At 50.8% G+C, this 24,323-nt stretch overlaps 1 protein-coding gene across 1 annotated transcript; it reads right to left on the reverse strand.

Annotated features, from left to right (window-relative positions):
- Positions 1-8,288: 8,288 nt before the first annotated feature.
- LOC138394607 (paired immunoglobulin-like type 2 receptor beta) lies at positions 8,289-17,780 on the reverse strand. The gene is made up of 6 exons (XM_069486765.1): positions 17,610-17,780; positions 16,862-17,251; positions 11,412-11,442; positions 10,285-10,328; positions 10,020-10,051; positions 8,289-8,423 (listed from the first exon to the last, which is right to left on the reverse strand). The coding sequence occupies exons 1-6, from the start codon at positions 17,671-17,673 to the stop codon at positions 8,289-8,291; spliced, it is 696 nt and encodes a 231-aa protein (XP_069342866.1). The 5' UTR covers positions 17,674-17,780.
- Positions 17,781-24,323: the final 6,543 nt, after the last annotated feature.

Consider the following 24,323-nt stretch of genomic DNA (forward strand, 5'->3'; position numbering starts at 1 on the left):
ATTATTCAAACTAGCTCATCCTAACCTGTTTCTCCTGCTCTGCCTTGCCTTTCCTATAGAAAATACAATAGAAGCTGTGGCCTAAGCTTTCCTGTTGCTCTCTTCTGCCTCCTGCCCAACACTGGTGCTTCCCCATGTGGCTCTGTGTGGCATGTCGTGCCCCCACCTCTCAGGAAACGTAAGTAGTAACAACCTTCTGTCACCGGCATTAGTCTCTCTGTAACATCACTCAGTCACCTCTCTAAATTAAAACCTGGAGTGTAGAACATCTGAGACAAAAAGGCACTCAGATTGGAAAGGAAGAAGTAAAAACTGTCTTGGTCCAGAGATGACTCAATTGTTCACGTAGAAGATCCCATGGAATGCACGAAAAGCTACTAGAACTATAAGTGAATTAGGCAAAGGCAAGGTTGCAGGACACAAGATCAATATACCAAAATAAATTCCATTTCTATATACCAACAAGGAATTGGAAATAAAAAGAAAACAATTCTATTTACAGTAGTATCAAAAATATGGAATATTTAGGAATAAATATGACAAAAGATATGTGAGACCTGTACGTGGAAACCTTCAAAACATTGCTGAAGGCCGGGCACGGTGGCTCACGCCTGTAATCCTAGCACTCTGGGAGGCCGAGGCGGGTGGATCGCTCAAGGTCAGGAGTTCGAGACCAGCCTGAGCAAGAGCGAGACCCCGTCTCTACTAAAAATAGAAAGAAATTATATGGACAACTAAAAATATATATAGAAAAATTAGCCGGGCATAGTGGCACATGCCTGTAGTCCCAGCTACTCGGGAGGCTGAGGCAGTAGGATTGCTTAAGCCCAGGAGTCTGAGGTTGCTGTGAGCTAAGCTGACGCCATGGCACTCACTATAGTCTGGGCAACAAAGTGAGACTCTGTCTCAAAAAAAAAAAAAAAAAAAACAAAACATTGCTGAGAGAAATGAAAGAAGACTTATACATAGAGATTTAATACATGAGGACTTGATACTAACATGTAACTTTTCTCCAAATTAACCCGTAGTTTTAATACAATCACAGTCAAAATCCCAGTGGGCTTTGTGTAGAAGTTGACAAGCCAATTCTAAAATTCTTATACAAATTCAAAGGACTTAGAATAGCCAAAAGACCTTTGAAAATGAAGAACAAAGTTGGAGGATTTACACTACCTAACTTCAAGACTGAGTATAAAGCTACTGTAATTGAGATGTATTGGCATCAAGATAGATAAATAGATCAATGAACAGAACAGAGAGTACAGAAATAGACCCACACGTGCATGACCAATTAATTTCTAACAAAGGTGCAAAGGCAATTCAGTGAAAAAGAGTAGTGTTTTAAACAAGTAGCACTGGAACTATTGGACATCCACATGCAGAAAAGATTATCTTTTATCCCTACTTTGCACTATATGTAAAAATTCACTCAAGATGAATCTTAAGGTTAACAGAAGGCCTAAAATTATAAAATTCTAGAAAAAGCATAGTAGAAAGTCTTTGTGATGTTGAGTTAGACAAAGATTTCTTAGATTCAACACCAAAAGCCTACTCCATAAAAGGAAATATTGATAAATTAGAGTTCATCAAAATTAACAACATCTGTTCTATTAAGAAAGTGGAAAGAGAACCTACAGACTGGGAGGACATATTTGAAAATCCCATAACTGACAAGGGACTTGTATCCAGAATATATAAAGAACTCTGAAAACTTCATAAGAAAGCACCCCATTTTAAAATTGGGCAAAAGATTTAAATAGAAGATATGCAGATAACAAATAAGCACCAGAAAAGGTGTTTCACATCATTAATCATCAGGGAAATGCAAGGGAAAAGCACAAGGAGATACCATTACACACCAATTAAGTGGCGAGAATTATAAAGACTGACTATCCTGACTGTTGGCAAACATGAGGAACAACCGGAACTGTCATATACTACTGGTGAGAATGTAAAGTGTTACAACTACTCTGGCCATTCCTCAAAAAGGTAAACATACACCTATCATATGACCTAGTCATACCACAGACAAGTGTCACACTGTTGACCAGCAGTGTCAGTATCACCTGGAACTTGTTAGAAATGCAAACCTTTGGGCCCCATCCCAAATCTGCTGAAGTTTCATGGCCACTGCCCCAGGACAAGGAGATTGACATTGATCGAGGACTTGCCTGGCACAGCACCTTTAGTTTTCACAGCAATCAGTGAGATAAAGGAATTTTATTCCTACATGACAGAGGAAGAAGCTGAGGGTCAGAGAGATCACCTCACTTATTCCACTTCCCTCTGCTGGCGGGGTCTAGAGTTTGGATCATACTCAGGTCTATCTGACTTGTGAGCTGGGTGCTTCCCCAAATGATTGCACATCCCCATCCTGCCCCCACAAACAGCTTAACCTGCCTCCCCTCCCCTCTCTTCCCATTGCCCTCCTAGAGAGGGTTGTTCATTGGTGTTTCATGAAGCCTGCAATTTCTGAAGTTTGGGGAAACAAAGGCAGGAGGCATGTGAGTGTGGCTCCTGAGGTGAGGAAGACCACACGAGGCTTGGAGAGATGACAACAGTGGAGCCCTGGAGGAGAGAGATGGAGGAGAGATGAGGAGCAAGGTCTTAGTCTCTGCCCTTCCCCACGGACTGTCCGTCTGCCTCCTCTGTCATCAGTTCACTCCCTCTTGTCCCCTTCCAGAGGTGGGGCACAGAGAGGATTAGTGCTGCCCCCGGTGGCAGGCAGCCATGGAGTGAGGCCTGCAGGAATTAGAGTGTAGTCAGGAAGGGAAGACTCAGCTGCAGGAAATTATTAGAGAGAGGCCAGGCCCCACAAAGTTAACACTGAAACAGGGAGGTGACATCTCCCACTTGCTGTGGTGCTGCGTGCTTTGCGCTTATATTAACTGTATTTTGTTATTTTCCGTATTCTTGATGTTCTGGCATCAGGGACCTCGATGACCAGAGAGAGATTGCCCCTCCCAGGGTAGCCAGTTCTTAGAGATAGCCAATAACTTGTGTAGGAATGTGTGTTTCATATGCAGACTGTCTAATCCAGAGCCCATACACTGAGCCACTTCCCTCTGGCTCTTACCCTCCAGGAGGCAGCATTCCTCTGCCTTAATCACCCTGCACCAGGTCCCAGACAGCTAGGGACAGCACCTAACCCCTAGATCCCCCAACATTATTCAAAGGAGCCAATCCTAAACCTGCTGAAGCTGCCTTGCCTTTCCCACAGAAGACACAATAAAAGGTCTTGCCCACGTCTTCCCTGTGTTCCCTCTGCCTCCTGACTGACCTTGGTGCTTCCCGGAGTGGCCCTTGTGGCTCACTGTGTCTCCTGTTTCTAGGGATCTGTGGGTATAAACTTCTTCTTTCATGACAGTCATTTCTATGTCTGTGTCTTAGCATACCTGATACATTGCAGGGGCCTTTTAAAACAGCCCTTAACTCTCCCAACAACCCCAGGAGGTAGGCAGTGTCTGTCATGGTCCTCAATTGACACAAGAAGAAACTGAGGTCCTGAGTGTGGTTATGAGCCTCACCTCAGTTCACACGGCTGGTAAATGTCCACTGTGGCTTCAGGTCTGGGCCTAGAGCCCCGGCCTCTGACCACTTCCCCATTCAGTGACATAAGCCAGCAGTTCCCTGGGCCTCTTTAACAGCCAGGGGCCCCTGTTTCTGTGTTATCTTCCTTCTACACAGGGAGGTGCTTGAGGACTGAGGCACTGGCTTATGTAACTTTGGGTCCTTGTCACCCAGCACTGTACGCAGTGTAATCAGTGCTGACCAGATTCAAACCGTGCCCCAAAGAGTTAAAGAAACCAGATACTAACAGAAATTCTTGAGCTTACAGGATGGCAGATAAGAAAAGAAACAGCTTCCTGAAAGGCTGAAACTCCCTCCACTTGTAAGATAACAAAACTGTCTGAAATTGGTTGGAACCAGTATGGCCAACTGGCATCTGAGCAGATGGAGCTTGCTGATGTCACAGCACAAATTTCCACTGCATGTTTCATACTGACTCCCCCGAATCTGCACATGCAACCCACGAGGAGACATGAAGAGATAACTGTGGATGCCTGAGAACTTTCCAGACCTCCCCTTTCCTTCTACCGTTCACCTACTCATCCCAGAATCCACCCCCTAAACTTTTTCTAATAAAAGTACTGCGTTACAGCCAGTATGGAGAGACAGATTTGAGCTGGACTCCTGTGTCCTTGTTGGTCGACTTGCAATCAAGCTTTTCTTTTCGTAATGACCCAGTGCCATAGTATTGGCTTCTAGCACATTGGGCAGCGAGCCCCTTTTGCTCAGGAACAATACGTATATGGAACGTCTGGAGAACTCTATTTAAAGGAGGGATATCAGGTTATGATGGTTCATGCAGCCTTCCAGGTGGTCTGCAGTGTTGTTTTTGTGGTAAGTCATTCTGTCTTCACTCGGACCCTCTAAGGGAGGTACTGTTGTTATCCCCATTTTCTAGATGAGGAAACTGAAGCTCAGAGGAGTGAAGTCATTTGCCCCAACAATCTGACTCCAGAGACTGCTGTCTGTAGTCTCTGCCTCTGTCACATTCACAAGTTTCATTTGTCGGGTGACTGAGACTTCCTCACCTGTCAGCATCTTCGTGCCCCAAGGCTGCATTTCAGCCCCTGCTCAATCTGAGAAATGCTGATGGAGCTTCCAGGAGATGAGAGAAGAGGGCTGAGAACGGGGAGGTAAAGGCTGACCCTCGCTGAGCTCCCCTGTTGGGAGAAGAAAAAGGACAGTCACACAAATATGGAAACAGGAGATCATTCTGCCCTTCCGCTCAGAGCAGTGGTGTGCTGGTAAGTGTTTAACAGGCAGCTCTCCAGAACAAGAGCCCTGCTTTGTAGCACTTGCCAATTTCCAGGGTGTAAATACTCTCACAATGTTGATTTAACTACTGTTGATAGACTGTGTGTGTTTCCCCCAAATTCATATGTTGAAGCCCTGACCCTCCGTGTGGCTGTATTTGGAGACGAGGCCTCTAAGGAAATAATTAAGGTCAAATGAGGTTATAGGGGTTGGGCCCTGCCTGGTCTGAGAGGATTGGTGTCCTTATACGAAGAGACACCAGAGAGCCTTCCCTCTCCCTGAGTGCACACAGAGCAAACGCCTTGTGTAAACATCAAGATGGCAGCCACCTAGAAGGCAAGGGAGGAGGCCTTGGAATAAAACTACCTTGCCAGCATGTTGGTCTCAGACTTCCCAGACTCCAAAACTGTGAGAAAATAAAATATTCTTTTTCTTCAGACAGAGTCTCACTCTGTTTCCTGGGCTGGAGTGCCGTGGCATCAGCCTCAAACTCCTGGGCTCAAGCAATCCTCCTGCCTCAGCCTCCCGAGTATCTGGGAGTACAGGCATGCACCACCATGCCCGGCTAATTCTTTCTATATATATTTTTAGTTGGCCCATTAATTTCTTTCTATTTTTTTAGTAGAGACGGGGTCTTGCTCTTGCTCAGGCTGGTATCGAACTCCTGACCTCCATTGATCCACCAGCCTTGGCCTCCCAGAGTGCTAGGATTGCAGGCGTGAGCCACCGTGCCCAGCCATAAAATACTCTTGTTTAAGCTACCCAGTCTATGGTATTTTGTTATGACAGTTTATAATATAACTGTCATGACTACCGTGACAAAATACCTCTGAGGAGACTAGTACAAGGGCAGTGCTAATAAGAAGTCACTGAATGCAGAGTTGGGAAGACACATGCAGTAGCACGTCATTGTGTACTATGCCTGCCATACAGATTATGATATTATGAATTATATATCTGGACTCCATCCCTGATTCCTGACATACAAGCTCCTAAAATCCTTAGACTCTCTGGAGTGATAGGAACATCTTTTGTATGCTAATGAAGTGACTGGTGGCTGGAGATCCCTAGATAGCTTCAAGTTGGGGACTGGTCATCAGGAAAGACCAAGGCTTTATTAGAGGGGTGGGACTTTCAGCCTCCATCACCACCACCATTCCAGGGAGGGGAGAGGGGCTGAAGATTGAGTTAATCTCCAATGGCCACTGATGTAATTAATCATACCCATATGTTGAAGCCCCTAAAACCCCAAAGGGACTGGGTTTGGGAGCTTCTGGGTAGCTGAACACATGGAAGTTCCTGGAGGGTGGCGCACCTGGAGAGAGCCTGCAAGCTCCGCGCCCTTCCCCCATACCCCGCCCCGTGCATTTCTTCCATCTGGGTGTTCATCGGTAGCCTTTGTGAGATCCTTTATAAGAAATGGACAAATGTAAGTAAAGTGTTTTCCTGAGTTCTGTGAGCCACCCTAGCTAATTATTTGAATCCAAGAAGGAGGTCCTGGAAACCCTGATTTATATCCTCTTGTTCAGAAGCACAGGTGTGCTTGTGGCTGGCAAGTGAAGTGGGGGGCAGTCTTGTGGGACTGAGCCGTCAACCTGTGGGATCATAAGAAACAGCAGACTTGTAGCAGCCTTGGGCCACCACGCTGTCTCTCACAGTGATCCTACACCCTGCCCACTCCTTCCTCTGTACGTCTTCCTTTCTCAAGCTTGCTAACGATCGTCTGGACCCGTGAGCACCAGCTGTGTCTATGGGGACCCTCCCTGCTTCATGGCTGGACAAAGGCACTGTGGAGTAGGAATCAGCTCTTGGCAAATATGTGGCAGATATAAAGAGAGAATTGCTCAGCACCTTCTTGTTCTCTTTATTGCTGAAAAGCCCTGCCACAGGAGAAGAGAGCCACAGTGTAGACTGGAAAATGTAGATGGGATGAAAAGGGGTCTAAAATCAACAAAAGAAATTGTATTTTATATTTTTTCATTCTTGGACCAGAGGTGCAGGGGATAAAGTAAATCTTACTACTGCTGTAAGAAACAACCCCCAAAGCCAGTGGTTTAATACAATGAAAGTTCAGACCTTGTTCACGTAACATTTCAGTGTGGGTGTCAAAGGCTCTCATGAGCATCTCTCCTCTAGCTGGTGATTCAGAGACCCAGGCTCCTTCCATCTTGCGACTTCACCCTCCTGGAAGTCCTCTGAGTCCTCTCCCTTTACCTTGCAAATGAGGAAACCGAGTGTGGAGGCTTGCATAAGAGGCTTTACACTACTTCCTCTAAAGGTAATACACATCACTCCTTTCCCACGCTGTGTTGAATAGAAATCAGAAGGCTGGCCTCCATCTGTCTGCAAGGGAGGCTAGAAGATGAGGAAATGTATTTAAATAAAGGACCAGGATTATTAGGGTGAGGACTGTGAGGCCATCGCTTCAGACATAAGATTTCAGGGGGTGCCGCAAACTCAGTAGAGTTTGAAACTATCGTTGATGAATTTGCTTCGATTAAAGCCAGGAAGGTAAAATTATCGTACATTTTCTTTTTGGTATAAGTAAAATAGTTAAACTTAAAATATTACATTGTGAGGTTTAGTATACCTAGCTTTCCATTTTCAATATTCGTTCAGTGCTTTAATGTTCTTTAAAAAATTAACCATTATAAATATATAAAGACATGTATACAGAGGAAACACTACTTTCCTTTTGTTCCTTGTGCTTCTGGTCACATCTAAAAATCTATTGGCAAAATCTAAGGTCATAAGAATTTACCCCTATGCTTTCTTCTAAGAGTTTTATAATTTTAGTTCTTACTTTGGTCCTTTTTTTTTTTTTTTTTTTTTTTGAGACAGAATCTCACTCTGTTGCCCAGGCTAGAGTGAGTGCCGTGGCGTCAGCCTAGCTCACAGCAACCTCAAACTCCTCGGCTTAATCGATCCTACTGCCTCAGCCTCCCGAGTAGCTGGGACTACAGGCATGTACCACCATGCCCGGCTAATTCTTTCTATGTATATTTTTAGTTGGCCAGATAATTTTTTTCTATTTTTAGTAGAGACAAGGGTCTTGCTCTTGCTCAGGCTGGTCTCGAACTTCTGACCTAGAGCAATCCTCCCGCCTCGGCCTCCCAGAGTGCTAGGATTATAGGCGTGAGCCACCACACCTGGCCTCAAAGGGTTTAAAATGTGCTCAGGACCCATGTGGAGCTCACAGCTGACCCACGGCTTGAATCCAAGTCTTTCTGAGCCCAAAGCACAGATTCTTCATACTGTGAAAGGTCATCTTTTCCAGAGATTTCTTGGAAATAGGAATTTAGGAGTTTGATTTGTGAAAGGTGAGGACAGACTGACCTAATAGGACTCTCGACTTTGTCATCTTTTCATTTAGGTCCCCAGAAAAAATTTAAAATTCCCCAAAGCAAGGGCTCAGCTACCAGCTCTGAGAAAAAAGAAGGCGGAATGGTGCCAGGGGGCCTGAGCTACTCGTGGAAGATGTTGGAAAAGAGCCAGAGTAGAGAGGAGAGCCGCAGCACAGAGACGACGAAGAGGAGCTCACCGTGGCATTCTATGAGGAGTAGTTGTGTGCTCTCGCCCTCCTTCCTGTTCTGCCGTCCCTGGAGCACGGAGGGGAGAGCCTGCCAGTGGGTCCCTGAGAAATCGCTAAGTGTTGGGGTTAAGTGACTCCCAGGTTCAAGTCACAGTTGTGCCATTTATATCTTAAGAAAGCAGGTCGCTGGTTGGTTGGTTCAGTTGCTCTCTAACCATGTGTTTCCTTCTGGTCTCTTTCCCCTGTCCTGGGTGTCACTGTGGTGGCATGTCATCGTTTGTGTTGGGAGGCATGCACAGCATAGGAATCTGTGCAAGGCCGTGAGACCTGAGTCCTGAGAGAGCATCCAGAAGGGGAGATCTGGGTTCAAATCCTGCCTCATCTGCTTACTAGTACCAATAGGTTGTTGGGAAAACATGTTAACCATCTGGTTCTAATTTTCATCCTCAGATGACGTTATGCAATTGTTTATGTATTAAATCAGGTGATGCTTGTATGGTACTAAACACAATACAAACTAATTATTGTCTTAAGGGAAGAGTGTGGTTGGGTCTGGGGGGCAGACGTTGGTTCTGGGCTGGCAACGAGCGTTTGAGGATTTATGTTCCCTGGCCAGAGGCAGTCACTGAACAAAGTGCTAGAGGAGGGATCTTGGGTGGGAGTTATCTACTAGAGTTCATTTTTGGGTGGGAGAGACAGAAGTTGAAGGCCCTATCAGTTTTCTCCTTAGATACACACTGGTGCACTTTTATTTTTGTGAGCAAAGGCCAGGAGGTGAAGAGGGAATTGGAGAAGATGGCTGTGTGTCTCTCAGTTCCCTGGGGGCCTTCAACACCTGCTGACCTCTGAGACTTACGTGTCTGGCCTGGGTTGTTGCTGGAAGCTGTGAGCCTTCCCTTTGGAAGCACAGCTTACTGGGAGGAGGTCACCGTTCAGTCTTGCTTCAGGTGAAGAGGGTTGTCCCACTGGTTAGGCCTTTAAGACAGAGGAGAGGGTCTCTTCCCAGGGGCTCCCACTGGGAAGGTGACAGAAAGTTGGTACCAGTGAGGTCAGGCTGGAGAGGGTGTCTCTGTCTGTGTGTGCTGCTATAACATGACACCCAAGACTGGGTAATTTCTAAGAAACAGAAATTTATTTCTCACAGTTCTGGGGTCTGGCAGTCTAAGGTCCGGGTGACAGCAGATCAATGTCTGCTGAGGGCATAGTGTCCCTGGCACACGGTGCCTTGTTGCTGCATCCTGAGCAGGGTCTGGCACTTGTCCTCACGTGGCGGAAGGGGAGGCAGGGCTGCTGGGTCTTCACGTGGCAGAAGAGCAGAGGGGAAAAAAAACCTAAGCTAGTTCCCCCCAGACCTTTATAAGGCACTAATGCAATGAGGGTGAAGGCCCCACCTCCTAATACCACTACAATGGGGATTCAGTTGCAACATGAATTTTGGACTTGACACATTGAAACCACAGCACAGGGCAAAGAAAGCGTTGATGATGCCGTCATCTTCGGTGAGAACCAAAAGAGAAGGGGGTTAGACAGTGGAGGCGGAGCTGTCCCCGTCTGAGCAGGAACCTACAACCCGAGTGCCCTGCCCATACCACAGTCCTCCTCCTCCCAGCACACCTTCTCCAGACCTCTCTTTATCCCTTCAGGCCCTAGTCTGACTGCTTACCTTGGGGTTCAGCTTGGGCTCTCCATATTGCCCTAGGAAAAAAATCAAGGTGTGCTGAGGTCAGCTGTGACAGCCAGGGCAGAGAGATGGGCAGGGGGCTCCAGGAGTGAGGTTATCTGCCAGGGCAGAGCCAGGGCCACGTGGGGGGATGGGGGAGGAATGGGTAGGAGGAAAATACTGGCACATGCCCAGGGAGGGGGCGTTTGGGGAAGCAGGAAACGAAGGGAGGGAGGTGGGGATGACGGTGGTAAGGACTTATGTTTACTCACAATATTCTCATATTTCTCCTCTGTGTTTTGAAAGGATCCCCTGTATGGGAACAAGAGGATGGGAACTTTATTAGTGCTGGGCAGTAGAGGGTTAAAGCACGTTTCAGGGGCTGGTTCTCTTTGAGGGGTGCTCAGCAACCTGCCCTGACAAGCTGAGGATGAACATGAAGGTTCCAGGCTCTCAGAGGAGGCTGCTGGGAGGAATGAGAGGCAATTTGTGGTGTGGCCCAGCAGAGGTCCCTCAGGGCTGACTGAAGGTGGATTATTCTAGGAAAGCTGCTTGTATAGGAGAGGAACAGAGCAGAGAAATAGGAAGGGTCAGCCCCTGTTCTCTCTCTCTTGACAAGGCCTTGGCTAAACCTGGGAGAAGGAACCTAGTTGAGTGACTTTCAGGGCCTCCGGGCAGGTGCTCAGGCCTGGTGCCTGGAAGGAGAAGGTGTCCTGGGAGGGCCAGGAGGAAGGACAGCTGGCAAAAGTTGGGCAGGGAGGGGGGCAGGGAGTGAGGCTTCCTTCCAGCAGGGGAGGCATGGCAGCAAGCCAGGGCCTGAGGAAAGGAGAGAGGGTGGAGAGGAAGAGAGGGATGAGGGGAAGTGAGGAAGGCCCAGAGAGGAGAGGGGCAGAGGCTGGGACTTTGCTTCTGCACAAGGAAGGCCAGAGGGGAAGAGGAGGCAGAGGGAGCCTGTGGCCCCTGGTGCATTCAGCAGGGGACAAGGACAGAGTGAAGAGAGAAATGGAGGAAGGGTGGAAAACTGGTGTGTGCGGGCAGGAGGCTCTCCAGGCTGAGAGGGAGCAGATGCAGGGCAGGAAAAGCTTCGGAACAGGATGAAAGAAGGGAAGAGGACTTGGGAGAAAGACTCCAGGGAGACGTTCTGGGAAAGAGAAGCTCTGAACATTCCTGCTGGAACCCGGAGTCCACTGTTCTCCTTTTATGGGGCCGGAGTCTGAGGAGGTGGAGAGCCTGGCCCACTGGAGGCCCAAGGAGGACGCAGGTGGGTAAGTCCAGGATGTGAGAGCTGCTGTGCCAGGCTGGGGGTGCAGTTCTTAGAAAGACACTTCCTGTTTCCCAAACCAGCCCCTCCCTGCCAACTCCTACCCCCGACACCCCCTTCAGGAGGACACTCACCTGGCTGGGGTTGTGGCTTTAGTCTGCTGACCTGCAGAAGGACCAATAGCATGTCAGTGTGACAGCACAGCGATGGCATTTCTCTATCCCGCCTTCTTTGCTGCACCCTAAGCTGAGACCATCCTCAGAGGGACCAGACCTAATAAGCTCTCCCCAAACACATGCAGGGAAGGGCCTGAGCCCCACCCTGAGGCCCCCACACCTGTCCTCCGTATTGTCCCCAACAGCAAATCCAGAGATGCCCCCTCATAGGGACCCTTTGCCCCTTTGCCCCTTTGCTTCCCTTCCTCCCCTTGAACTCCCTGCCCCTCTCCCAGCCTGGGTCTCTCCACTGTGGAGCGCTCACCCACCCCTTCCCTCCTCTTGGTACAGCACACAGCACCATCCTCTCAGAAACAGCCTCTTGTGCTTTCCTCCTGCGTGGTGGTTCTTCCTGCTCTGGGAGCTTGTCATCCTCATGGTTGGAATCCGTGTTTGCAGCCATTTAAGTTCCGTTCCCACTGCTGGGCCATTCCTCCTCCTCCACTGACACCCCTGCTGTGTGTCCCATGCCTTCTGCCCTCTACATCCACCTGGAATCCCCCCTGGTTCCCAGACATCCTCCCCACCACCCAGCATCATCCTGGGAGGTCTCAGCATCCCCAGGGACCTGAGAACACAGGACTGGCTTGTCCCCCTCAACTCCAGGGACCTCCACTTCTACCCCACTCAGCCAACCGTGGGCTGCTTTTGTAAATGTTGGGAGTGGGAACTGGGAAATATTAAATGCTGGTATCATTTTCATGCTGCAACCTTATTTCCTTCCAGCTCACACACTTTCTCCAGTCTTGAAACCTAAACAGGTTTTATTTGTTTATTTAATTGTGGTAAATCAACACCTAGAATTCACCGTTTTTTTCCATGGCTAGGTGTGTGGTTCAGTAGTGTTTAGTATATTCACACTCCTGTGAAATAGCTCTGCAGAACTGTTTCATCCTGCACAACTGAAACTCTATACGCATTAAATATTAATACTAACTCCCCATTTCTCCGTCCCCTGGCAACCAGCGTTCTACTTCTTCTTCTACAAATTTGACCACTCTCGATAACCTCATGTAAGTGGGAACATGCAGCATTTGTCTATCTATGGTTTGGTTGTTTCACTTAGCATAATTTCCTCAAGTTTCATTCCTGTGGTAGCGTGTGTCAGAATTTCCTTCCTTTTAAAGGCTGAATAATATTCCATCATATGCATAAATCATCCATTCATTTGTTGATGGACATTTGGGTTGCTTTCACCTGTTGACTATTGTGAATAATGCTCTTATCAACATGGGTGGACCACTGTCTCCTCCAGACATTTTCTCAATTGTTTTCAATATATACCCAGAAGTGTGATTGTTGAATCATATGGTACATCCATTTGTTTTTTGTTGTTTTTTTGTTTTTTGAGACAGAGTCTCACTCTGTTGCCAGAGCTAGAGTGCCATGGCGTCAGCCTAGCTCACACCAACCTCAAACTCCTGAGCTCAAGCGATCCTCCTGCCTCAGCCTCCCGGGTAGCTGGGACTACAGGCATGCGCCACCATGCTTAGCTAATATTTTCTATTTTTAATTGTTTGGCTAAATTCTTTCTATTTTTAGTAGAGACAGGGTCTCACTCTTGCTCAGGCTGGTGTCAAACTCCCGAGCTCAAGCAATGCTCCCTCCTCGGCCTCCCAGAGTGCTAGGATTACAGGTGTGAGCCACTGTGCTCGGCCGGTACATCCATTTTTAATATTTTGAGGAAAGGACATACTTTTTCCATAGTGGTCATACCATTTTAAATGCCCACCAACGTGCACAAGTGTTCTAATTTCTCCATATTATTGCCAACACTTGTCATTTATTTAATTTTTTTTAAGGTGGGGTGTGGTGGTGCACGCCTCTAATCCCAGCTACTTGGGAGGCTGAAGCAGGAGGATTGCTTGAGCTCAGGATTTTGAGATTGCAATGAGCTAGGCTGACACCACTGCACTCTGGCCTGGGCAACAGAGTGAGACTCTGTCTCAAAAAAAAAGAAAAAAGAGGCCGGGCGCGGTGGCTCACGCCTGTAATCCTAGCACTCTGGGAGGCCGAGGTGGGCGGATCGTTTGAGCTCAGGAGTTCGAGACCAGCGTGAGCAAGAGCGAGACCCCATCTCTACTAAAAATAGAAAGAAATTATATGAACAGCTAAAAATATATATAGAAAAAATTAGCCGGGCATGGTGGCACATGCCTGTAGTCCCAGCTACTCGGGAGGCTGAGACAGGAGGATCGCTTGAGCTCAGGAGTTTGAGGTTGCTGTGAGCTAGGCTGACGCCACGGCACTCACTCTAGCCTGGGCAACAGAGTGAGACTCTGTCTCAAAAAAAAAAAAAAAAAAAAAAAAGAAACTCCATCTGAATTTTAGGATGCATTTTTTCTATTTCTGCAAAACATGTTAGGATTTTGATAGGAATTGTCTTGAATCTGTAGATCTTTTTGGGAAATGTGGACATCTTAAAAATGTTAATACTAATTCTTCTAATCCATGAACACAGGAAGTCTTTCCATTTATTTGTGTCTTTAATTTCTTTCCGCAGTGTTTTGTGGTTTGCAGTGTAGACGTCTTTCCCTTCTTGGTTAGGTTTATTCCTACATATTTATTTATTTTTTGATCCTAGTATAAATGTGATTAGTTTCTGAACTTCTTTTCAGATTGGTTATTTTTAGTGTGTAGAAACTCAGTTCATTTTTCAATGTTGATTTATATCCTACAACTTTTCTGAGGTCAGTAGTTCTAACAGCTTTTTCTGTGTATCCGTGTGTGGAATATTTAGGGTTTTCTACGTATTAGATCATGTCACCTGCAAACAGAAAATTTGATGTCCCCCCTGTCCAATTTAGATGCCTTTTATTACTGTTTTTTCTTGCCTGATTCCTCCAGTTAAGACTTCCAATAGCATGTTGAGCTGAAGTAGTGAGAGTGAGTGTCCTTGCTGTGTTTCATATCTTGGAGGAAAAGTTTTCCGTCTTTCAGCATTGAGTGATGTTAGCAGTGGGCTTTCTAATAAATGGCCTGTATTATGTTGAGGTAGTTTTCCTTCTATTCCTGGCATATGGAGTGTTTTCATCACGAAAGGTGCTGAATCTTGTCCCATGCTTTTTCTGTATCAATTGGGATTATCATGTGGTTTTCATTTTTCTCTTCATTCTGTTAATGTGGTGCATTTCATTGATTGATTTTTGTATGTATCCTTGCATTCCAGGAATAAATCCCACTTGGTCATGGTTATAGCTCTTTGGATGTGCTGTTGAATTTAGTTTGCTAGTACTTTGTTGAGGATTTTTGCATCACTATTCACCAGGCTTATTGGTCTGTGGGGTTTTTCTTTTTTTTCTTGTAGTGACTTCATCTGGCTTTGATATCAGGGTAATGCTAATCTCATAGAATAAACTTGGAAGTGTTCCAGCTGTCTTTTGTCATGACCCCACTACACCTGTTCTTTCACTTCATTGAGCTCTTGTCCCTTGATAACTCCCTTTTTTCCAGGTGACCCAAGCTCCCTGCTGACTCCTCTGCTTTCCATCCATGCTCTTTCACTAAGTCCTTGACCTCCTGTGATCTCCTGTCTCTCTGCCACACTGAGCTGACAATCCTGGCTATGTCTTATGACAGGGAATGCTATTTGTTTACCCAGTATCCACTCAATTTTGTTACCTAGGCAGAGAAAATTGATTTTATCTGGAGTGGCAATGTGCTCTGCTACAGATGGCTGTGGGACATATGACTAAATGTTAGCCAATAAGATATAAGTAGGGTTGTGGGTTAGGACTTTCAGCAAAGCTCTTTAAAAGGGGGGACAAACAGCTGAAGCATAGTATTTTTTCCCCTCTCTTCCTCCTGTTTCCTGCCAGGAACCCAGAAATAATGGCTGGATCCTAGCAGCCATCTTGGAACATGAGGCAAGCTTCAGGACAGAGGCCAGTATCAAGGACAGTGCATCAGAAAGGTAGAAGCCTGAGCACCTAAGAATTGAGGCCTCTGCTGTCTGCCCCAGATCCTTGTACAAGGGGGAAAAACCCCTACTCTGTGTCAGTTAAGCAGCAATTACTTGTGGTCCCTGGTGGTAGCAGCTGAACATAATTTCTAACCAACACAAGTCCTTAAAGGTTTTAACCTCCACCACAGCCTGGTGTATCTATGACAGGGAGATGAGGCTGCCCCTTTGCTGCTTCACGTTGCCTCTGGCATGAGAGGCTCTTGGGAGTGATTTCCAAGGTTCTCTTCTCTCATCTCCTGCCACCTCCACCAGCACTGAGCTTCCTACACTTCTTGGAATGGTTTCCTCCACCCAGAAGGAAAGTGTCTGACCAGTACACCACCCTCACCACTTGCCTAGCTAATTCTTTTTATTCTTGGAGACTTTTTGCTCATGTCACTTCCTCTGGGAAGTCCTCCCAGACCACCTCTCCCTGCTCCCAACCTTGGTAAGTGCCACATAGCTCTTTCCTGTTGAAGGTGTTAGCCCCTGAGGCAACTGACACTCCCCACCCCACCCCAAAATTGAGTTCCTTGAAAGCAGAGTCTGTTTTATCTATTTCGTGTCTCTGATTTCAAGCCAGGCCCTGGCAAGTGGGCAGTTGGCCAATGCTTGCTGAGCTGAGCCAACTTCCGACCCCTTCTGTTCTCTCTGGACTTTTCCCAGAGCAGGCCCTCCCCTCCCTGGGAACCACAAGGTGAGGATTGATGAGAGATGACTGAGTCAAGAGAAGAACTGGGAAGTGATCAGACGGTGTGGGGAGGGATGGGTGGCTCTCAAACTTCTTCCTGCACAATCCCCACTTGAGGAGCCTGTGCAAGATGCACATTCCCAAGACCAGACCTCAGAGTGTGACTTGGTGGGTTGACGGGAGCCCAGGAGTGATCTGCATTTGTAAGAAGCACCTTTGGGATTCCTCGGCAGGTGGGTTCTGAGAAACCCCCAGTTGGGAAGCTTGGGGAGAGGGTGGGTCCTGGGTCACTTACCTTTCCTTCTCTTCCACCTGAGAAAGACCATCAGTCCCAGAATGACAGTTTTGAGCACAGCAGTGGCCACTACCACCCGGACTGCAGTCTCCAGACTCAGGGACTGTTTGCCCTCTGTGACCCTGGCCCCGACTGTGGTGGTTGCGGTGACCTCGGTGGTGGGGCTCTGGGTTGTCCTGCCAGCTGGGGAGAGAGGAGAAATAAGCAGGCTGTCCCCTGGAGACTGGGGGGCATCTGGGTGAACCTGTGGCATCTTGTTTCTAGGTTGGGGAATATAAGGTGTGGGGAAGCCCCTCTCAGAAGCTCGTACAGGGAGGGCAGTGGTAAGGTGAAATGCTACAGGCTTAGAATTCAGAGGACCCAGCTTAAATTTGAGGCCACCAGTGGTCACCAAAAGCCTCATTGTGCTGGACAAGGCCGGTGCCAGGGACTGGACTCACCGAGGGTGATGGTGAGTTTGGTCCCCTTGATGGACTGCCACTCCTGCCTGCCTGCGTCCTGCGTGGTCAGATGGACTCGGCAGAAGTACTCAGACTGGTCCCCTTCCCTCAGGTTCAAGATCCTGAGGGAGCCGGACTTCTGATCCTCTGTCCAGTTCAGGAAGAGCCTGTTCGTGTAATTCTTATGGATGAAAGACCGGGTTGTGTTGTAGATGAACTCCCCGTGGTAGTGTCCCCGTCTCCAGGATATACTCACATTGGGAACTTTGGCTAAGACCCAGGAGTAATAGAAGGAGAAGGGGATTTGGATGGAGCCTCTGATGGGGGCTGCGAGGTGTTCAGGTTGGATGACCCCATAGTGAAAGCGATGATTGGATCCTGCTGAGCCACCTAGAGGAAGGAGGGAGAAGGTGGGGGGGGCGGAGAGAGGTGTGTGCCTGTGGGGGAGACATTGAAGCCACAGTAGGAGACAAAGAGGGTAACCCCAGACCTTCCTGCACCTTCCCCCAGAGGCAGTCATGTGGCACATGGTAGGACTGACCCTCTGGCCTGGGTCTCCCACGCTTCAGGCAGGGGGGAAGAGAGAGGGTGAAGGTTTGGGGTGGACCCACACCTACAGGACCAACTCCTGTTTTGGCGGCCGGCAGGCCTGGCCGGCTTCTCCAACACTCTCCTCCTCCAGATGCCCCGGCACTGCCCCTCCTGTGGTTTGGGCAGAGCCCCTGCCAGGCTGCTCCTGGGCACTCACCAGCTTGCAGAAACGCTGGCGGCAGCAGCAGCAGCAGCAGGTGCAGCAGCAGAGGCCAACCCATGGCCCTGCTCTCCTCCAGGGGATGAGAAGACAAGGAGAGTCCTCAAGGCAGCAGTGGGGTCCCCATGGACAGGGTTCCTGGGAGTCGCAGGTACAGCACAGCCAGAGAGCCGGGACCAGGCTCCTTCAGGGCACCGAGGGAGGTGAGAGCTGCCCCCAAACCTGCCCTCCTCCAGGGTGACCAGGACTTCCTTTATCAATCTGGCTTCTTCTTTTCCTATATTGCGAAAGCACCTCCTTTCTAGTCAGTGCCATGACAGCCCTGTCCCCAGGGCCCCAACCCCCATCTTTCTGCCAAGGGGCCTGGTCCTGACCTTGACTGGCAGGGGCCTCCCCTCTCCCACCTGGACTCCCTGTCCTGCCAGCGCCCTCAGTGTCTCCTGTGGAGTCAGTGTCTCTCTGTCTCTCTCAGTCTCTCTCTCTCTCTCTGTCTCTCTCAGTCTCTGTCTCTCTGTCTCAGTCTCTCTCTCTCCTTCCTTCATGCCCTTCCCCCCACCTCATTCAGTCTCTTTATCTCTCCCCTTCTCCCCTGGTTCTCTGAGTGTCTCCCAGACTCTCTCTCTCATTCCAGGGGAAGGGGCTGCCCAGGACCAGCACAGGCTCTTTCAGGGAGAGGAAAGGGTGGCCAGAGTCTCTGCCCAGCCACGTGCCCAGATTCGGCTCTTGGAGAGGACAAGGAAGGATGTGGTGCTGGTCACACGCCCTCGGCCCCCAGCCCCAGCAGCAGGGCCCCCAGCTTGTCCTCTGTGCCCCTCATGCCAGGCAGGGGCTCCCCTGCAGTCCCCAGGCAGAACCAAGGCCTGACTGGGCCCTTCCCGTGGTGGCCTGCTCCCTTGGTGCAGGGACCACACCCTTCCTGAAGTCTTGTCCCCAGGCCATGTGACTCTGCAGTGGCGGGTCCACAGCTGGAACTCCAGTCCTGCTGAGTCCACGGAGCCTCCGCTCTACCCGATGCTTCCACCTGGCTGCACGGCAGAGTCTGTGGGCCTCGACTTCTGAGTGCAGAAACCCTGGGGTCGGGGAGCCCCAGGAGGCTGTATTTTCATAAAGCTCCTCTGGTGAGTCCCTCCATAGAGGTGAGAACCCTGGCTTTTCCAGAACCTTCCTTGGACGGGGGTAAATGAAGGCTGAGAGCAGCAATGAAGCCCCCTCACACAGTCCCTGAGACCGTCCCTAATGAAGGGAACTGCCAGGACGGGGAGAGATGGGGCTGGGAGCTCCTGTGACACACAGGGCTCACGCCCTCGGAGGCGCTGCCCACCCCGTCCCCAGGATGAGGCCCATGGGCTTGCTGAGTGGACCGTGGGGGCAGGAGGACATGATTTCACCAGCAGAACTGGCCTCAGCCTTCTTGCAGTGGAAGCAAGCAGAGAAAGACTTCCCTTCTTTTGTCAGCTGCTTCTCTAATTCTAAAAGTCCCTTCCACGCTTCCCACGGCCAGCCAGGCCGCCCCCGCCCTCCCTCCCTGTGTGCTTTTCCTGACCCTCCTCACAGGCCTGAGAAACAGGCTTCACCTGTTCAAGGAAGCCCTTTATGTAGCCAGGCTCTAAACACCCTCCTTCTCAGCATCTCGACACTCTGTGCTGGACACATCATCTCCATTTTACCCAGGGGTAAACTGAGGCACGGGGCCTTTGGGCTGAGTGATCCCAGCTGGAAATCTGGGCAGAAGAGAGGACAAGGGACCCACTGGCTGTCTCAGCAGGGCCTAGAGAGGGTGGCCTGCCCTGCCTGAGGCCTGACCCTTGGGCTCCATTCCCTCCTTATCCGACAAGCCGTGGGACCTGGCTGGAAGGTCACCTGCTTGCCAGGCCACCAGAGGAGGAGTCTGGACCCCACCATGGGCACCACAGGCCAGCTCGTGGGCCACAGAGAACTTCTACCAAACAGGCTCTGGGTAACTTTCACAGGGCACCTGCCACATGCAGTCTTCCTAAGGCAGGGCACACATGTTATGTCACTTTCAGGGCCTGGACCCAGTTGAATCCCCATGAGGGGTTCTCCCGTGTCACCCAACATCTGCTGAGGGATGGTGTGAGGTCTCCTGGGCTTGTTCACCCTCCCTTCCCCCATGGGACAGACAGGGACTGGGAATCAGCCTGGAGCTGTGGCTCTTTCACAGAGGGGACTTCTGGGGGTGGGGGTGGGGGTTTATGATTCCAAGATCATAAGTGCAGCCCTCTAGCCAGCAGGTGGCCTGGGGGAGGGGTGGGAAGCAGTGTGGTCAGGAGCAGGGACAGGGTGGGAGTGAGGACCTTGGACCACACTTTGAGAACCACTGCCTTAGATGTCCCCGTGTTCCCCCAAGCTCCTGTTCTCCTTTCCTCCTGGTGACATCCATCCCCACCCAGCCCCTTCTCCCTCCTTGGCAGCCTACCCTGTTTCTGCTTCCCAGTAAGGTCAGGAACAAGGCACAGATTTCTGTTCTTATTACCTTCCTACGTTGTACTGGAGGTTCTAGGCAGGGCAGTAGGGCCAGAAAAAGAAATGAGTGTTCTCCGTGTGTTTCCTTAGGTTCTGTACTGGTCTATTTGACATCCATTCAGCAAAGGCCAGTTATTTGATCTGTAGTTTCTTATTTCTGCCTTCTTAATGCTCTGACCTCCATGACTGGGGAAAGACTCCCATCCCAGGGTAGCCAACTTTAAAATATTTAAAGAAAATTATCAAATCTGTTAGTCAATTTCCATAAGAACCATGCTGAAATTATGATTAAGGATATTTTTGGGCTGGGCGCGGTGGCTCACGCCTGTAATCCTAGCACTCTGGGAGGCTGAGGCAGGCAGATTGTTTGAGCTCAGGAGTCCGAGACCAGCCTGAGCAAGAGCAAGACTCCGTCTCTACTAAAAATAGAAAGAATTATATGGACAGCTAAAAATATATATAGAAAAATTAGCTGGGCATGGTGGCACATGCCTGTAGTCTCAGCTACTCGGGAGGCTGAGGCAGAAGGATCGCTCGAGCCCAGGAGTTTGAGGTTGCTGTCAGCTAGGCTGAGCCACGGCACTCTAGCCCGGGCAACAGAGTGAGATTCTGTCTCAAAAGAAAAAAAAAAAAAGAATATTTTTGATTTTGTAGATCAGTTTCCGGAGATTGACCTGTCAACAATAAACCTTCCAGTGGGTTTAAGCTGCATCTCTTTCCATTGATTGAGCACTGAGATTTCCTCATCAGTATTTTGCATCCCAATCTTGCCCCTCCCTTCAGATGTCTCTTGGGCGGTGGAGAGGCACCGCTGGCCTGACACCCTGTCTGTGCCTCGGGCATCTCACCTAGGGCTGTCTTTAGCGACCCTTTGACCATCACCCTCCCCTGGAACATGCCCCCTCTCAATCTCCATCTCAGGGAGTGACACCTCCCTCACCTAGTCGCTCAAGCTGGAAAGCTGGGGTCACCCTTGAGACTGTCCTTGTCCTCTCTCCACGCAGCCAGGAACAACTCTGCCTCCAAAACATATTTTGGATCTGCCCCCTTCTTTCCCTCTACTTTCCAGCCCCCTAGGCACAGACACTCCACTTCCGCACCTCAGTTATGGCAGCAGCTTCCTGACTGTCCTCACCCCTCCACCTGTCAGCACACACAGCCTCCTCCAGCTGCAGCCAGAGTGATCTTTACAGCAGGTGCATCTGATCATTCCACTGCTCTGCTTAAAACTCACGAAGGGGGACTCTGGCCCCTGTAAGAAAGCCCACGTCCCTCCTGTGGCCCCTGCCTGCTGCTCTCATCTCATTCCCTTCTCCTCTCTCCTTTGCTCACCTGGTTTCAAGCACACTCACCTGCTTTGGACCCTCGTGGTTCCAGCCTCAGGGCCTTTGCACAGGGCTCCCCCTGCCAGGAAGTGTCTCCCCACAGTGTTCACCTAGACAACTCCCACTCATCTCCAAGTCTTGTTTTGAATGTCATGTACCCAGCGAGGCCCCGTCATTGCTTCCCAGAGCGCCCTGATGTTTTCCCTATAACACGTGTAACGCTGTTTGTCTGTTTATTGCCATCCCTGTGTAGAATTGAACATAAGAGACCTGACTTGTTACCTCTGTAATCCCAGGACCTAGCACAGTGCCCGGTGCCTTGTAGGAACTCAGTAAATACTTCTGAAGGAATGAAATGAAGACAGAAAGGATAGAAATGAGGAGGAGGCGGGGAAGGGGGCTGGCCGGGGGCCGGCAGGGGAGAGGCTGGAGGGGCCTCCATCCTTCCCTCTACCAATGCTTAGGGAGAGCCCCTGTGGGCCAGGCCTCCAAGGACATTGTCAGGTTGGGACCCCACATCTTGCACATGGCCAATCCTGGGTGCAGGTGTCTTGTGGGGTAGACCTCCCAGTCCTGTTGTCTCTGTTTGTAAATCACATGGCCATGGCACCAACTCTGGACACTTGTCCTAGACATGAGTTTCAGCATGTGGGCACCCTGAGGAGAGGTGGTGAAGAAGGCTGGGCAGGGGTCATGGTAGGTCCGAGGGTGCCGGGCACCTACAGTCCCCTCCACCTTTGCTATGGAAGTTAATGTGACTCGTGTTACACAGAGTGCCAGGGGACAGTGCCTTCCACCCTGCCCCTTGCTCCTCCCAGGTAGAGGGTTGTTCTTTAACAAGAACCAGGCCCTGGACTTTTCTCTAGACTGCTCAGCTTTCTGGGTGAGTTGACCCATTTTACCGATGCTGACATGAAGCTGTTTGAGGATCTGTCTATGGAAATTCCAGGTGTCACTGGCCTCCCCTCTTCAGAGATTGGCTGGAACCAAGGTTGCAGCACCCCTTGACTGCCTACCCCGTGGCTGGGCCAACAGACCTGTCGCACTATGCGTTTGTATGTCCGTGTGTTGGGGTCAGGGGCACAGCCTGTTTCTCCTCAGGGAGTTATTCTCCCAAGGGGCCTGGGGGAGGCCCAGAGAACAGGAGGGACGCAGGAGGCTCTCCAGCCCCACTCTGGCGCCTTCAGCTGCCTCCTAGTCCTGGCCAGGCCTCCCCGCTTCGGCTGGCCTGGCTCACACACCCCTCAGTCACGTTTGTTCCCCTAGGTCCTGGCCTCTGCCATCCACTGTTGAGGTCTCCCGGCCACCTCCCTGTGAGTGGGCTGGGATGAGGCCCTGAGGATGCTCTGTTTGTTGGCCATCTCTGAGGAGGTCACACACTGGGTGGGAGGTGGTGGCCCCTTTCTCCCCTCCCCCCTTGCATGACTCTTCCTGGTTGGTCACCAGGAGGGGCCTGCTGGCAGGGAAAGGTGGCTGTTCTGGGCTGCCTAAGGGCCAGTACAGGACGGCCAGTGGCAGCAGAGGGGCGGTGGCTGGCGGTGGGACCGGGGTGCAGAGGGGCTCCAGAGGCCAGGGGACAATCTCCGCAGCTGCATCAGGGAGGGAGGAGCAAGGGCTGGAGGAGGTGGCAAGGGCTGGACGACAGAAGGACTCCGGGGCCGCTCGGGGCAGAGGGTCCTGGTCGGGGCCGGTTCTCTGGATATCGGGATATCGGGGTGGGTGGGGGACGGGACAGGCGGTGGGTAGCGGGGCGTGCAGGAGGGGCCCAGGGTGGTCGGGCTCCGGTCCTGGGATCCGGAGCGGCTGCTGGGCCTGCCGCGGTGGGAAGGGGAGGGCAGGGCCGCGGAGCCAAGGGTCGCGGACGCGGGTGGGTCACAACTGTCCGCGTCCCCGCCGCAGCCTGGCGTCCTCCTCCCAGGTGCCGCCGACCCTCGCCCTCCCAGGACTGTCTGGGCCTCCGCCGCGCGTCAGCCGCGCCACCTGGTGGAGACGCTCGTCCGCCGGCGCCCGCCCCAGTGGTCCCGGCCCGCCTCGTCCAGGCTGGCGGCGTCCCCTCCCGCCTAGGAGCCCCTCTCCTCCCGGCTCTGCGCCCCGGGCCGGGCGGCGCTGCTGTCAGGCGAGCGTCCTGAGAACAGCCACCGCGTGGGTTGCTGTACGTCCTAAATGAGATACTCCTTGAGGAGCTGCTTGGTCTTTGGGAGCCCCCTGTTTTACAATCCCACCCCCGCCCCCAGGCCTCCTTGCCCTTTCTATGCGCCCAATGAGCTGAGACACTCGGCGTCACACAGCCAGGGAGTGACCCCCGGGATTCAAACCCAGGTCTGTTCAAAGTAGAAACCTCAGCTTGGGTCATGGCTGGGGCCTGGTGCTGGACGCCAGGGGCCGCCGGATGCGAGGCAGGCGCAGGTGATGAGCTGACTCTGTTCTTCTTGGCCAAGTCACCTCTCTCAGCTTCTGAAAAAGGGGCCTGCAGTCGCTGATCCCTGCATTTGTGGTCCAGCCATATGACATGGGACAGCAAACAATGTCCACTCTCAGGGGGGGCCCCTCCATCCTGCTGCTGGGTCTGGCACTTGGGGCTGGGCAGGAAGGCACAGGCCGGCTGAGGGGAGACTTCCTGGGCTCAAGGTGTTTAGCTCTGAGTTCTATAGGGACCGGGTTGGGCTGTGGCCTCCTGAGCTTGTAGAAGCCAAGCTCAGGCCAGAAGGGCTCTACCCCACTCCATGGTGGACAGGTGGCCCTGGCTGAGGGGCTTGGGGTCCCTCAGAGCTCCCCCCTTGTCCCCTTCCTAGAGAAGCAAAGCTTTCTGGGGATCTTCCCAGGCTTCCTGAGACCCTGCAAGGCCTATGGTCTCACAGCCCCATCCTGGGTCTGGACAGGGTCCCAAGGGTCCCTCCCTCCC

This window comes from Eulemur rufifrons, chromosome 14 (assembly GCF_041146395.1).
Source record: "Eulemur rufifrons isolate Redbay chromosome 14, OSU_ERuf_1, whole genome shotgun sequence".
Taxonomy (NCBI): Eukaryota; Metazoa; Chordata; class Mammalia; order Primates; family Lemuridae; genus Eulemur; species Eulemur rufifrons.

Bases quoted from the DNA above. Each gene is read 5' to 3' on its own strand.
- LOC138394607 (XM_069486765.1), bottom strand. From the start codon at position 17,673: ATGGGTTGGCCTCTGCTGCTGCACCTGCTGCTGCTGCTGCTGCCGCCA. The intron at 10,052-10,284 runs GTAAACATAAGT...TTTTTTTCCTAG, and splicing joins GAAATATGAGAATATTGTGA to GGCAATATGGAGAGCCCAAG. The intron at 8,424-10,019 runs GTAAGCAGTCAG...TCCGTGCTCCAG, and splicing joins AGCCCAAGCTGAACCCCAAG to GGACGGCAGAACAGGAAGGA.